The 14,255-nt window shown below is 28.5% G+C and overlaps 2 protein-coding genes across 2 annotated transcripts; both read left to right on the forward strand.

Moving 5' to 3' along the window:
- Positions 1-2,464: 2,464 nt before the first annotated feature.
- LOC129296001 (uncharacterized) lies at positions 2,465-3,496 on the forward strand. Its single transcript, XM_054934600.1, has one exon. The coding sequence runs from the start codon at positions 2,465-2,467 to the stop codon at positions 3,494-3,496; it is 1,032 nt and encodes a 343-aa protein (XP_054790575.1).
- An 8,293-nt stretch (positions 3,497-11,789) lies between these two features.
- LOC129296003 (uncharacterized) lies at positions 11,790-13,474 on the forward strand. Its single transcript, XM_054934601.1, is given in 3 exon segments — positions 11,790-12,127; positions 12,996-13,153; positions 13,156-13,474. Coding segments are annotated over 3 exon segments (660 nt in total). The 5' UTR covers positions 11,790-11,891; the 3' UTR covers positions 13,422-13,474.
- Positions 13,475-14,255: the final 781 nt, after the last annotated feature.

Below are 14,255 nucleotides of genomic sequence, written 5' to 3' on the forward strand. Positions count from 1 at the left end.
TATCTTATAAAAATATCAATTATACCTATATATATGTAGAGATATCGAAGATTCATGTATTTTGAATTAAAAAATAATTGCATTTATCATGTTTATAAATTTATAATCATTTTCAGAAATAAAAATAGTTAATTTATCTAATTTCATTAAATTTGAGTTAATTTTATCATTTAAAAATATATATAAACTTATAAAATAACAATTATCATATCAAATCAAATATAATAATTAATTTTTTGATAAAAATTATTGCTACTACTATTATTATATTATTTATTTTTATATTTAATAGACTATACTATATTCTAAATTATAAATTAAATATGATAACCCAAATCTAAAATTTCAATCAGAATGAAAAGATAGGATAAACATGATTTATTTTCCATATTAGTTAAATTGAAGTACGTCAATTCAAATCCCCTCTATAAATACAGGCCAGCGTGCATACAGTATACCCCTTACAGTCACCTACACCAAAGAAGGGGACATCTGAAAGTAATTTGTAATTAGAGGTATTTATCGGCAACAAGAAGCTTTTAATTTATGTTTCTTAGTCATTAAACTGTTTGCTTTTATTTTATTTTATCCTTGAACTCTTATGACTAATACCTTACTCAATGTTAAAAAAAAAAAACCACTGCCAAAGTAGTGGCGACATTTGTTTTGGCGGTGCTTCTAGAAAATGCCAAGCTCATCTTTAGGAACGTTTTCTAAAGCCAAAAAAAAAAAAAAAAAAACGAAACATCCTGAAAGCATCATTTTTTTGTAGTGATCCAAACATTTATATATGATTTGATGAGTTACCATCACATGGCTATGCAAAATTATTTGTTATGCTCAATGTGTATCTAATATTTTATCTTTCTTAAAAAAAGTAGATAATAAATAAACACTAGCTTTATTGTGTTTTTAGTGGGGTTGCACAGAGGACTGACCCAATAGAACTTTCACCTAACTCAAAGTCTGATCCTTTTTATGAAAAAATTGAATTAAACAACCCGTGGTTCGGTTTGATCCTAGTATAACTCAAAGTTGAACAAGACCGGTCTGGTCCAATAGGATTAGGAGGTTGGTCTTGATCTTGTTTAGTATCTCACTTTATTTTTTTTTCTTTTTCATCTATGAGAGGTAGTAATTTATTTATTTGAACATAATAAATTCAATTGACATAATAAAATTACTTAATAGTCATGAAAAATTTATCACAGCAATTATAAATCTACAATAATCTCTAACAAAACAAAATATTTCAGTTATAACATAAATGATTCAAATTAAATAACCTTCAATAATATTAAACAACCTTCAACATGTCTAAAGTTCATTATATCAAGTTAACAATAAATTTTACTAGTAAAAGAAGAAAAATGAGGTTGGTTAATGCTAAAATTTTGCTCAATATTTATAACTTCATGAGTATAAAACACAAAAAATTACTAATTATTATTATAAATTAACTCATTGTGATAGTGATTAATAAATTTATTATAATTATATTAAATAAATTTATAGGATCAAATTGAACTAAGTGTTATAGATGCTCGGTCTCTGGTCCAGTCAAATCTGAAAAAAGAATTTGATCTTTTGGTCCTGATAAACCAAATTTTATCTAGAATGGATAGGATCAGTTTGTCTCGAGTTGGATCAAACTGAATTAGATTGGAGGATTTTTACATAGCCCTAATTTCTAGCTTTGTTATGCTTTTTTGTTGGATTATTTTTTGTCTTGGTAGACGTTGTGTGCCTATTTGTTTCAGTTTGGAGTGAAGTGTTCCTTGAGTCCAAAACACGCACACACACACACACTAGCTTTTTATTTCTTACTTATATAGTATGATGTAATTTACATTTTATTTATTTTAAATTTTACGTTATAAAAATCTTTTAATTATACGATGATAATTAAATTTTTCTCACCAGAATAATGTTCTATGTGATGCTTCGTAGTTCATCAAGCCATTAATTTATACATTTACATATATATATATATATTTAAAAAAAAATTCGACCTTAAGTTACATATAATCATATCATCATGTTCATTCTATGTTTTCAATTTTATGAAAAGAAAATTAGACGATAAATATATGCTAATTCTTTATGCTTAAAGAGATATTTGTGAGGTAACGTAAACATTCTTTTATATATTTTATTAATTGAGTTTTTTCCCTGAATCTAAATGCTCAGTTAAGTTGGAGAGATGCAAATCATTCAATTAGATCGACAGCTTTCATGTATCTCTTTGAACTCTCAAAGCAACATGGAGGAGGAGGAGCAAAGTAATCATTGGCAAGATCTTATCCAAGAAATTTCAGAATCAATTTTAAGAAGATTAAGTTTGAGAGACTTCTTAAATTTTGGCTTAGTTTGTTCATCTTGGCTGACTAAACTTGATATCGCCATCACAAACAAACAATGCCACCCTATGCCTCAAATTCCTTTACTTTTATTTTCTCCTACCATGGAATCTTTCGATTCCATTTTCTTTGATCCAAACAACCAAACCGTTCTTCATCCTAAATATCAATCACATCTTAGAAGCAAATTGGTCCTCTGTGCAATTGATGGATGGTTATTAATGTTTGATACAACGAAAGAACACTATTTACCTTTCTTCTACAACCCTATCTCAGGTGCCAAGGTTATGTTACCATCACAGATTCAAGGTCAAGATCAGGATTACTTTCTAAACACTGCAAGAGTTGAGGCATCTTCTGCACCACATGATAATTGTCATCATGACTCAATTTATATTGCAGGTCTTATGAATGATTATTGTCATATTATTTTTTGTAAAATAACAAGCGAGTCATGGGGTGTCATTGAAGCAGATGAAGAGTGCAATTTTTTAGACATTACCGTCATTGGGGACTTGTTATATGTTCTGATTGATCAAACAGAACTAGACATTGAAATTTATAATCTTAATGACGTAGATAATTTTGACGACGAAAATGCTCCTGAAGCTCAGAAACTACTTGTCCTCGACCCAAAGCCAGAAATCAATAGAATGATGACCAGGGCAGAACATGGTGATTATCTATGTTTCCACAATTATGAAGCGATTTGCTTAGGTTATGATGTTGTTTCTGAAGACCTAATAATAGTCGTGATCTTATATCACTTAGCATATTTATTCGACCATTTGGTATGCCATGATATAAGAGGATTTAGAGTGCTGAAATTGGACAGAACTATAGATGATGGGATTCAATTGGTGGAGATTCAAGACCTGGGTGATCGTTTGATATTTATGGACTACAGGAATTGTAAGGTGATTTCTACTATCAGTTTACAAGAAAGTTTCAGAAGAAATTGCATCTATTTTGCAACTTTCAAGAATCCAGAATTTTATGGATCATGGAAAATGTATTCGGGTGTCTTCTGCTTGTCTGATAAGAGCCTTCATTTTTATAAACCAAGAAAATTAAATAGCTATGCTCTAATAAAGTATCCTGCAGTTTGTACGTGGTTTATGCCAAGTCTTTTTTAGTTTACCATTTTTATATCTGAGATTGAACAGTTATTTATTTTTGTGATTTTTATGTGGGTATACTTTTTCCCCCCTTAATGCATGCCTAGTTATTGATTACTTGATAGAGTTTAATTCATAAGAAAAAATTGATAACTCTTGCCTTCTTAATTGATTGTGGGAAAGTTATAATTACATTTCTATCAAATAGTTTTATTAACTTAGTTGATTGATCAATTTATTAGGTATTAATTATATGAAAGTAATAACGGATTGAATGATGTAACGCATAACAGAACCTTAATAATTCAAACCTGATTTGAGTTCTTTTTTCCCCACTGACTCAGAGAGCTGTTTTGTTCTTCTAAAACAGAACTGCACCTCTACAAGACACTTAATTTAATGTCATTAGATTATTATGAATTTATGATTATGATTGTTCTAATTGCTTGTTTTAGTAAAAATATTAATATTAATATGAATTGAAATGAACTGCTAAAATATTAATTAAAATCAACTTGAAATTTCATTCAGGTTTTGAATAATCATATCACATTAACATTTTAAAAATAAATGATAGGGTGTCAAAGTTATAAACAAAGCATTCAATATATATTGAAATTTAAAATTTTTGGCATGTTATAATGGTGGCCAAATTTGAAAATTCAAAACATTAATAGTGATGAGCTCAAATCAAAATTAAAAATTTTAATTGAATTGAAATACAAACTCTTGATCTTGGATGATGTGCGTGCATGGATTATTTAAATTGTCGTCGGATATAAATCTTTTCATATAGAGTAATTAATATTGGATTTAGATTTTCTAATGCTAAGTTTGAATACATGAAATTTGAATTTAGATTTTAAACTAAGTCCCCATTTGAATATATAAAAGTTTATGGATTTGGAGAGATGTTTTTATTATAATTTTTTTATAATTTTAAATTCTCTCTATATCCTAATTGTTTAAATTTTTTAGTTATTTTTTTATTTTCTTCACTTATGAATCGTAGAGGTAAATTCATATCACTTTTAAGTCTCAATCTTTCATTTCTATTTTGAATTTCAAATTTTCTTTCTTTTACCTTCAAAACTTTTTGTACTATTTAAACAAATGATTTTAAATACATAGGTTTTAATTAGTGGGAGATTTTAAATTTAAGATTAAAATTTAAAATTTAAATCTATCAATCTAAAATACTACCTAAAGTTAAAAATATGTGAATTGCACAAACTTTTCCTTTTTAAGGGATAGAAGATTTTATGTTTTAACAAAAATAATAAAATAAATGAAAATATTAAAAAAAATTTCACATAAATTCATGAATTTCAATTTCAAACATGAAACTATTTAAAATTTACATAAATCATAGTATTCGAGATTGATAACCTGGTTACAGCCTGAGGAAGACTAAACTAGAATAAAAAAACCCATTTGGGAATATAAAAGTTTATGGATTGGATAGATATTTTTATAAATTTTTTATAATTTTAAATTATCTCTATATTCTAATTATTTAAAATTTTAATTATTTCTCATTTTGTTTACTTATAAATAATAGAGGCAAACTCATCACTCTCAATGTTTCATTTTTACTTTGAATCTCAAATTGTCTCTCTTTTACCTTTAAAATTTTTTATACTATCTAAACAAATGATTTTAAAATGTGTGATTTTAAATTTAAGATTAAAATTCAAATTCATCAATTTAAAATGCTACCTAAAGTTAAAAATACGTGAATTTCACCAACTTTTCCTTTTCAAGAGATAGAAGATTTTATATTTAAAAAATAATAAAATAAATGAAAATATTTTAAAAAATCACATAAATTCATGAATTTCAATTTCAAACATGAAACTATTTAAATATTTTTAATGGATGACTAGCGAAACTAAGAAGCCAAATCATTGTATTCGAGATTGATCACCTGGTTACAGCCTAAGGAAGATTAAACTAGAATAAAAATCAATGTGATGAATGAGTTTTCTAAACAATAATTCTAACCAATGTTCGATCATCAATTTGATCTTATTAAAAAAATATAATTATATCTGGGTTGTCCAATAATTTTAAAAAAAATACATAAAAATGAGTATGACGTATTAATTCAAAAACTTAAAGGAGAGAAATATTAGTAAAAACTACAAGCATATTAGTATAGTGTTAATGTGTTTAGATAGACACTTCTCAAGGGTGGGTCCCAAGCATGAATGGTACGTTTTAATTCTCTATTTAACCGTAAAAAAAAAGTAATTAACTATAATTACTATGCAGTCTTTTATTTTTTTTTTTTACTTTGAATTCTATATAATCATCTAAAAACTGAACTGATCATTAAATTAATAAAGATAATGAATTAAGGGTTAATGGTATAATCGAGAGTCAATATAGAATCAAACCGATCTTAATTAAAATATTAATTTACATATATAAAAAATTAATATTTTTAATATGAAAAATTTAATATTTAAATAAATAAGAATATTCATTTAAAGTCAACAAATTCATAATTTAATATATTGTGATTTCGTCTCCCTCCACTTCCCGCCTGTTGTGCCTTTTCAATATTATAATATTAAAATTGAAGCCATCACGCGAAGAGAGGAAAAGGACCCTGACTCTACTCTACCACCGTCTGATAAGTAGTACCACTTAAGGCAAAACCTTACTTTGATTTCATCGTCTTCTTTCCTCCTCTTCTTTGGCCGCCTTGCGTTCTCAGTTCTCACTCTCACTGAACTGCAACATTTTGCCTCACTCTCAGCTCATCTGATGATTTCATCTTCATCGCAGATTTGACATTTTTGTAGCTGCAAACTTACATTTAAGGTGGTGTTTTAGTGTAAAATGCCTTCCTTTATTGATTTTTCCCCCTACATATCTCTTATCATTCTGCTCTTCATTTTATCTTTGCTGGTCTGAGTTTTTTAATATAACACGGCCAACCTATTGAGTTAGCCAGATTATATTGGTTTACTCCGAGTCAACCTCGAGTTGATTGGGTCAGTGCCAAGATGTTTCAGACGGAAAACCAGATCGGGAACGAAGCCGGTTGGAACGGTCAGTTCGGTCCGGTTGTTCATTCCATGATAATCATTGACATTAAAGTTTGGTCTTATTTATAAGATCTTATCTATTAATCTTTAATACAAGATTCTTTATAGAAGTTAATGAAACAATTATAACTTGAGGGCAATTTTGAAAAGCTGTAGAATTTTTTATGTTTGGCTAATTTTTAATAATTCTTATAAGTAATTTAATTTAACCTCCCTTAAGAGTGTGTTTATAGGAGACACATGATTCTCTTATTTTTTATTTCATTCAAATTTAATAATTTTCAATTAAATTATAATTAATATCTGATCTAATCATAGAGAATAGTGGGGGAAGATCTTATAAGATATAGACGCTAAATTCCTGGATATTTTGTTATGTTGAATGGTAAACGTATAAATAGTTATTTAAAATATTTAAATATTTAATAATCATTATCATTAGTAATCTTTTTTTGTTCAATATCATTAGTGATGTTAATTGGTATACCAGCTTATGTTATTCAGATTTTATCAAATCCAAAAAAAAGATAAGATAATAAAACCTTGCTTTACCCAAAAAAAAAAAAGATAGTAAAGCGTTGGACTATTACAGAAACACATAGATTAATTAAAATAAAAAATCAAATCCATTCTATAATTAAAATCCTTGTCCCGCAGCCCTGTGTTGTCAAACAAGACACTCAGAAACAGAGATTGAATAGATTAATGATTGACAATTAGAAGGACTACAAAGTGTTTGGTATTCAGATGGATGAGGTACTTTTTATTTTCTCTTTTCTACTTTTTATTCTTGAATTCTTTCAAGCCAAAAAAAAAAAAAAAAGAGGAAGCATCTCTTGTTGTATACTTCAATCGGTTCTGTGTGAATTGAATGAGATTTATTATGATCAAACATCTATTCATTATGATTCTTTTCTGTGGTTATTCTTCTTATGATATATTTTCGTCTCTTTGTGATTGTTTTCAACCTTTTTTCATATCTTGTGTGCTCAGATTAATATGGAGACTCAAATTCAAACTTACGATGAATTGCAAAACAGCGCAAAAATGCATAACGTAGTGTATATGTAGTGAGTGGCAACATCTCACCTAAGATATTTCAGAATCAATTTTAATTAAGAAGATTATGTCTTGTTGACTACTTAAACTTTGGTTTGGTTTGTTCATATTGGAAGCTATGCTTAACATTGCCATTCAAAACAAACAATGTCATCCACATTCTCAAATTCCTTTTCTTTTTATATGCTTTAACCAGATATTTTCTAGCATGCGCAGATCCTTACTTCATTGAAGTAAATGAAAAGGAAATTCTCCATCCTAAAAGACGTCCAAATCCCACGAGCCGATCTGTTATTAGTTCAATTGATGGCTGGTTAACGATGGCCCAATTTGCAGAAACTTATCGTTTACCCTTCTTCTTCAACCCTGTGTCAAGAGCTATAGGGTTATGTTACCCTTTTTAATGGAAGATCTTGATTGTATGACCATCAAAAAGGTGGTGGCCACCTCTGCAACGAACAATATAGTCACCATGGTGACTCAATATTTGTGGCCTGTCTTGCTAACGACAGAATCATTATTGTAAAATAACAGACAAGTCATGGGCACTTTATTATATGTTCTGTGGTTCATAGATCAATATTAGATGAGATAGAAATTTATAGCCTTCTTGAGCTTGAACCTAAGGCTGAAAAACTTGTTGGTCCTTGATCCTAAGCCATAAGTTCATCAGAACATATGGTTTCAGAATAATGAAGAGATTCACTTAGCTCATGATGATACATTTTCTGGAGATCTAAAGCTCGTCGCGACCCGATATGTGACTCTTATTTGAATAGATCTTTATTTATATTTGGTACTTATTTTAGCTTCATAAAAGATATCAGAGTGATGAAGCTGGACAGAAGGAGTAGTGACCATGGTGGATTCGATTGGTGGAGGTTAAAGAGTTAGGTGGTGATAGTTTGGTGTTGTTTTATGACAAAAACTGCAAGTTAATCTCAACCATTGGTTTTCAAGAAAATGTTAGAAGGAGAAAAAATTGTATATATTTTGTAGAGGGGCTTGATATTAGAGTGTTCTGCCTATAATTATCTCATAAGAGGTTTGGCTATTTCTATTATGGTAAATCAAGTGATGTAGTTTCCCGATATTGGTACCATTAACCATTGTTTGTGGTTCACACCTAATCCTTGATAACTTTATTGGAAGGATTTGTAATTTACTATGTGATATTGGAGGATTGTGCACACACACATACACACACACACACACATATATTTGGTCATGAATAATTACTTGTGGCGGTGGTTTTTTTTTTTTTACATGCTTGTATTTTTGCATGTATCCACTGAAAATGAGAGTTATATTTACATTTCAATTACATAAATTCAAGAATGTTAACTTTAAAAACAAACGGCCATGATTGCTTGAATGTTCACATGAATAAATGAGCATCATATTAATAGGAATGGATTCTCTAAAATTGAGAATATTTAAATTTTATTAAATTTATCTTTTTTTTAGAGAGAGAATATTTTATGTTATATAACATAAAATAAAATGAAAAATATTGAATAAGAAAAATTATACTCCCTCCATTCTAAATTATAAGATATTTTTAGACAAAATCTCACATACCAATAAACCTCAATAAATACACTTAACTTTATTTTTTCAAAATAAAAATAAACTTTTAAAAATATCCATAATTTAATATACTAAAAAGAGAATGGACAGAAATTAACGATAGAGAGATAAAGGATAATATTAAAATTAATACATTTAATAAAACTTTAATCTATTTAAAGTGTTTTATATTTTAAAATGAAAAAACTCTTTTAAAAGTATTCTATAATTTAAAACGAAGGGAGTATATAAATTCATGAATGTCAACTCCCAACAGGATTGCCTCTAATAATAAGGATCCAAATTAATATCATTAAACACCGCTTGCATTGGAGAATGGAGTGGATAAAACAAACTGAATTTATGCTTTTGTTTTTCAAATAAATAAAAAAGTAAGTTATATAAAATAATTTACAATTTTTCTTTCACTTTAGATGAATATTTTTAATTTAAATATTATTCTCTACATTTAAAAATATAAGACATTTTTTTAGATTAGATATTAAAAAATAGAAAACATTTTTAATTTTTTTAATATATAATTAATGAATTTTTTTCTAAAAATACCCTCAATAAATGAATCGTTTAACCCTTTATTTTTAATGAGTTTCCTTAAATTAGAAATTAAAAAAAAAAAGAGCACCAAAATTTTGATCATCATAGCACCATCCTCTGATTCAACAGGAAAGCTGTATAGAAAGCAATATCACATTTAATTCAATAGAGAAGATAGAGCATATTCAGATAGGAATCAATCCAGAACAAAAAGTTGATAATACAAAAGATTAAAATAAATCAATCACCAAAAATATCACCTAAAATTATGCTAGAGAAAAACAGAGCACTACTTGGGAGAAAAAACTCCATCTTGTCGACGGAGGATAAGTAAAACAGAGCTCTCTTCCACTGAAGAAAAATAAGAGAGCACAGTAATGTTAGTCGGGGAAAAAAAATACCTCTGCATTTGATAATCGACTGGAGAAGAACAATAACATAACACTATTTGAAAAAGTTATAAATTTTAGGCAAGAAATAGGGTAGAAATTTATTCCATAATGTTATTAAGAGATTTAGATAGATTTGAAATTGAGTGTTTTCTAATTTTGATTGCGACAAAATTATTCAAACCATTGATTTAATAAAGAGCAATATTTTTTAAAGTCAGACTAGATATTAAACTGAGAAGATACATAATTCATGGTTTGTATGGTCCAAATGATCAAACTAGTGATCTAATAATTAAATTTTAAAATTATATACTTATATAATAATCTAAATTTAAGAAATAAATATAAAAGTTCTTCTTAACTTAAAAACAAAATATTTTTAAATTTATCATGACTGGACAAGCCATATGATATAACATAATATCAAATTATTAGAAAAATTAATCATTTTTTTAAAAATTTGATAAAATATTTTAAAAAAGAAAAAGGGCATTTTTTTTAACAGTTTGGTTTTTTAAAATTGAATTCAGTTTTTAATCCAAAGCAGTCCAATCCAGCCCAATTCTCCAAATAATTTTTTGGGTTTGATCGAGCCATTAACCTAACTAATTAACAATCCAATTGTTTGGTTTGATCCAATTTTTTAATCATTGATAGAGAGCCTAAATTTTGTCATGTGGGTAAAGTTACAGAATGACTTTTAGTTGCTACATTCATGGGATCCAAATTCCCAAAATAAAGTTACAGATGAAAAAATAACGTTCAATTTAAAATTAGTTGACTAACTTATTGAGGTTATAATTAAATTAAAAACGTTTTATATTTTTAATAAAATGAATAGTTTTATAATTAAAGATCAGCTATTTTTTCTATATATTTTATTTAAAAAATATTAAATTAATCATAACTGTTTTGATTACAAATTGATCATGACTATCAACTCTCAAACCAATACTTTGTTCAGTTTTTTGATTGGAACCTGTGAGTGGACGTCTAAATCCTTGAACCAATATCACAACTTTAGCATCTCACGTGATATAATAACAATTATTTATTTAATTTAATTGAAAATTTGTCAAAAATTTTGTTATATAATAATAAAAAAGCACCCAATTTTCAATTTTTAGAAGAGAAAGGCATCATTCATGTGATGAGTGTTCTAGTCACCCTGATTGTTTTGATTTTATTGAGAAAAATATATCTTGATAATTTTTAATTATTGAATAAACTCAAAAGTTATAATTATAACACTGATTGGCCAATCACCGAATTCAAATATATTCATTAATCAGTCGAATTTTTGAAATCATCAGTCATCTTTTTAACCAATTTTTCATTCTTATTTCTCTCTCCAACAGCACTCAGATTACTTTGATTCAAATGTGCTGTGCAGTGGGGGAGTGGGGGTGCATATGGATCGTTTATTTTATGAACGGTCATGATGGCTTAAATTAGCCATTGACATGAATAAATAAATGGCTACCATGTTTACGACAATGGATTCTAAGTGGCTACTATGTTAACGAGAATGGATTCTTTTAAGTCCAGGAATCTATAAATTTTATGAAATTTATTTCTCAAAAAAATTTATTTTATAAAAAAAATAAAATAAAAAGTATTTAAATGAAACTTTACAAAAATCCATGCATGACATTAGAAGATTTCTTATCTATATGTATAGATAAATCATCTCCACACAGAATATCACAGCTCACATCTCAGCTTCATCCTTTCCAAATAGTCTAAGCTCTGTTTAGACGCGTCACACAGTATCGTGCAGCCATGGCCGCGACTTTCGAGAAATTGATGCTCTTACTGCTGTTGAGCCTCCTCTTTGCATCAATTTCAAGCTTCGCGAAGGTTCCTCCAACATGCAACCGTATTGAGTGTCCTTCCTACGATGTGATTCATGTCGGGAAGGGCTTCGAAATTCGTCGCTATAATTCCACCGCGTGGACCTCCACCTCCCCCATTCCAGATATTTCTCTTGTTAACGCCACCAGAACTGGATTCCGAAGGTAAATTTCTTCCCTCGGAAGTTTTGTTAGGGATTTCTCAAGTTCTGGGCTGGTTCTTCGTATTTGGTTACTTACTGACTGAACGGTGATGTTATTTGAACTATTTGATAAGTGAATTTCATTGGAACAGTAATTGCTTCAACTTGCCACTCGTATGACCATCGTCAGTCTAAAATGACAGAAAATGAACAAATGTTGAGCAAAAGACTTGAGAATTGAACGTGAACTAGATATTTGAAGTTGTAACTGAATGGCTTTATAGGGATAATCGGAACTATTAACTTCTGAAGGTCAGTAATACTATTCGTATTTGATTAGTTCCTCTGCATAAAATGCTCCATAATCTGGTTAGAGATTTTGCAAATTGGAGATATGCATGTTTTAATTGTCGCTATTATAAACCTCTGATTGATATAAACTGTTCTCTACTCTAAGATGAGACTTTGTCAATAACAGTTCAGGGAGTATCCAAAAGCTAGACTCAACTTTACATGCAACCATTGACATCTAATATCTGTATTTGATGCTACTAACCTTTCTTTATTAGTCACACGCTGGTGGTTTATTTTGATCAAATGTCACCTAATGTTTGAATTACCTCATCTAATACTATCCCTATATAAGCTACGAACAGAAGAAATTTAGCCACCTGTCTGTAGACATGAAAAATCGAACTTTTCATGAAAGAGTCAATTGCTAGGCTCTAATCTTTTAAAGATATCAACAAATTATATATTCACTCGTGAATCCTATAACAAAGACTTAATGAGTCTTGTTCTAATTTGGTCCTAACTAAGCACTAATTAGTCAAAGTACAGAAAATCAACTCTTGATTTATAATCTTGTGCATTGTCTTCGCGTTTCCCAGGTTATTTGATTATATTCAAGGCAAGAACGACTACAAGCAAAAAATTGAGATGACAGCACCTGTGATCACTGAAGTATCACCTAGTGATGGACCATTGTGCAAGTCCTCATTCGTGGTAAGCTTCTTTGTGCCAAAGAAGAACCAAGCAAAGCCTCCTCCTGCAAGGATCTTCATGTCCAAAGATGGAAGCCTGTGTATGCAGCAGTAAGGCAGTTCAGTGGGTTTGTGAAAGATTCAAGTATTGGGGAGGAAGCAGCTTTGAAGGCCAGTATTGCTAAGTGGGCTTCTGCCATTGAAAAGAGTCACAGAGCTGGGCATGCTTCTGTTTATATTGTTGCTCAGTATAATGACCCTCTTGAGTTTGATAATAGGGTGAATGAGATTTGGTTCTTGTTTGATTTAAAGGATGCTAGCCATGTTATCTGAAGTTAATGAGAGCGGGCGAAGGCAAAGATCAATTTTTCTGTCTCTAGGTGACATATATGTATCATGTAGAGTCTTAATGAGGAGAAAGAAAAAGCTATGAGAAGACAAGGTTTTTATTGGCAAAAAATTTATATGGAAGTTTGTGTATTTTTCGAATTAGAATTGTGGAAGATTTCTAATAAATGCCTGATGAAACAAAAATTTATTTAAAAAAAAAAAACAAGAAACCAGAACGGTTTTATAAAAATAAGGGGATTCATTTATTTTTTATAAAGCATTGAAGTGCATTTTTCTCTGCTTCAATAAATGCTGGGCATCTTGTACTAATAAGTGTGACATTTTTTTTACTTAAACCATTTTTTGAAGGAAGAAAAATTTTTCTTTTGACCTGTTAACTCTACTGTTTTTTCACTCACGTGACATGTCTTTTGATTTTAATTTATTTCTGAACTTTTTTATAGAAATGTTGAGCATTTTAAAATTTTGTTAAAATAAAATTTAATAAATGTTGTTAAAATATTTCATATTTAATGAGAAAATGATCTTTAAAAAAATTAATGTTGATTAATTTTTTAAATTTTCTAGGTTATTTTCTATACTTTTTTGGGTTAACTAACGATTAAATTAACAAATATTTAGAATTGAAGTCTAACTTGTTCTTAATTAGAATTTTCATATAACGCAATATATTTTTAATTTTAAAATTAAAAAAATAAGTTACAAATTTAATAAGATAATATTATTTATTTATTTGGAAGTTTCTTTCCTTTATTTTAATATAAAGTTGCAAAATAAGTTTTAAATTTGGATGGTGCAGTATTTTTGAAGACCATT

The sequence above is a fragment of the Prosopis cineraria genome, unplaced genomic scaffold (genome assembly GCF_029017545.1).
Source record: "Prosopis cineraria cultivar Desert tree isolate PC_DT_omini unplaced genomic scaffold, ASM2901754v1 PC233, whole genome shotgun sequence".
NCBI classification, from domain to species: Eukaryota; Viridiplantae; Streptophyta; class Magnoliopsida; order Fabales; family Fabaceae; genus Prosopis; species Prosopis cineraria.

What these genes read in the sequence shown, in the direction of transcription:
- LOC129296001 (XM_054934600.1), top strand. Translation starts at nt 2,465, where the DNA reads ATGGAATCTTTCGATTCCATTTTCTTTGATCCAAACAACCAAACCGTT.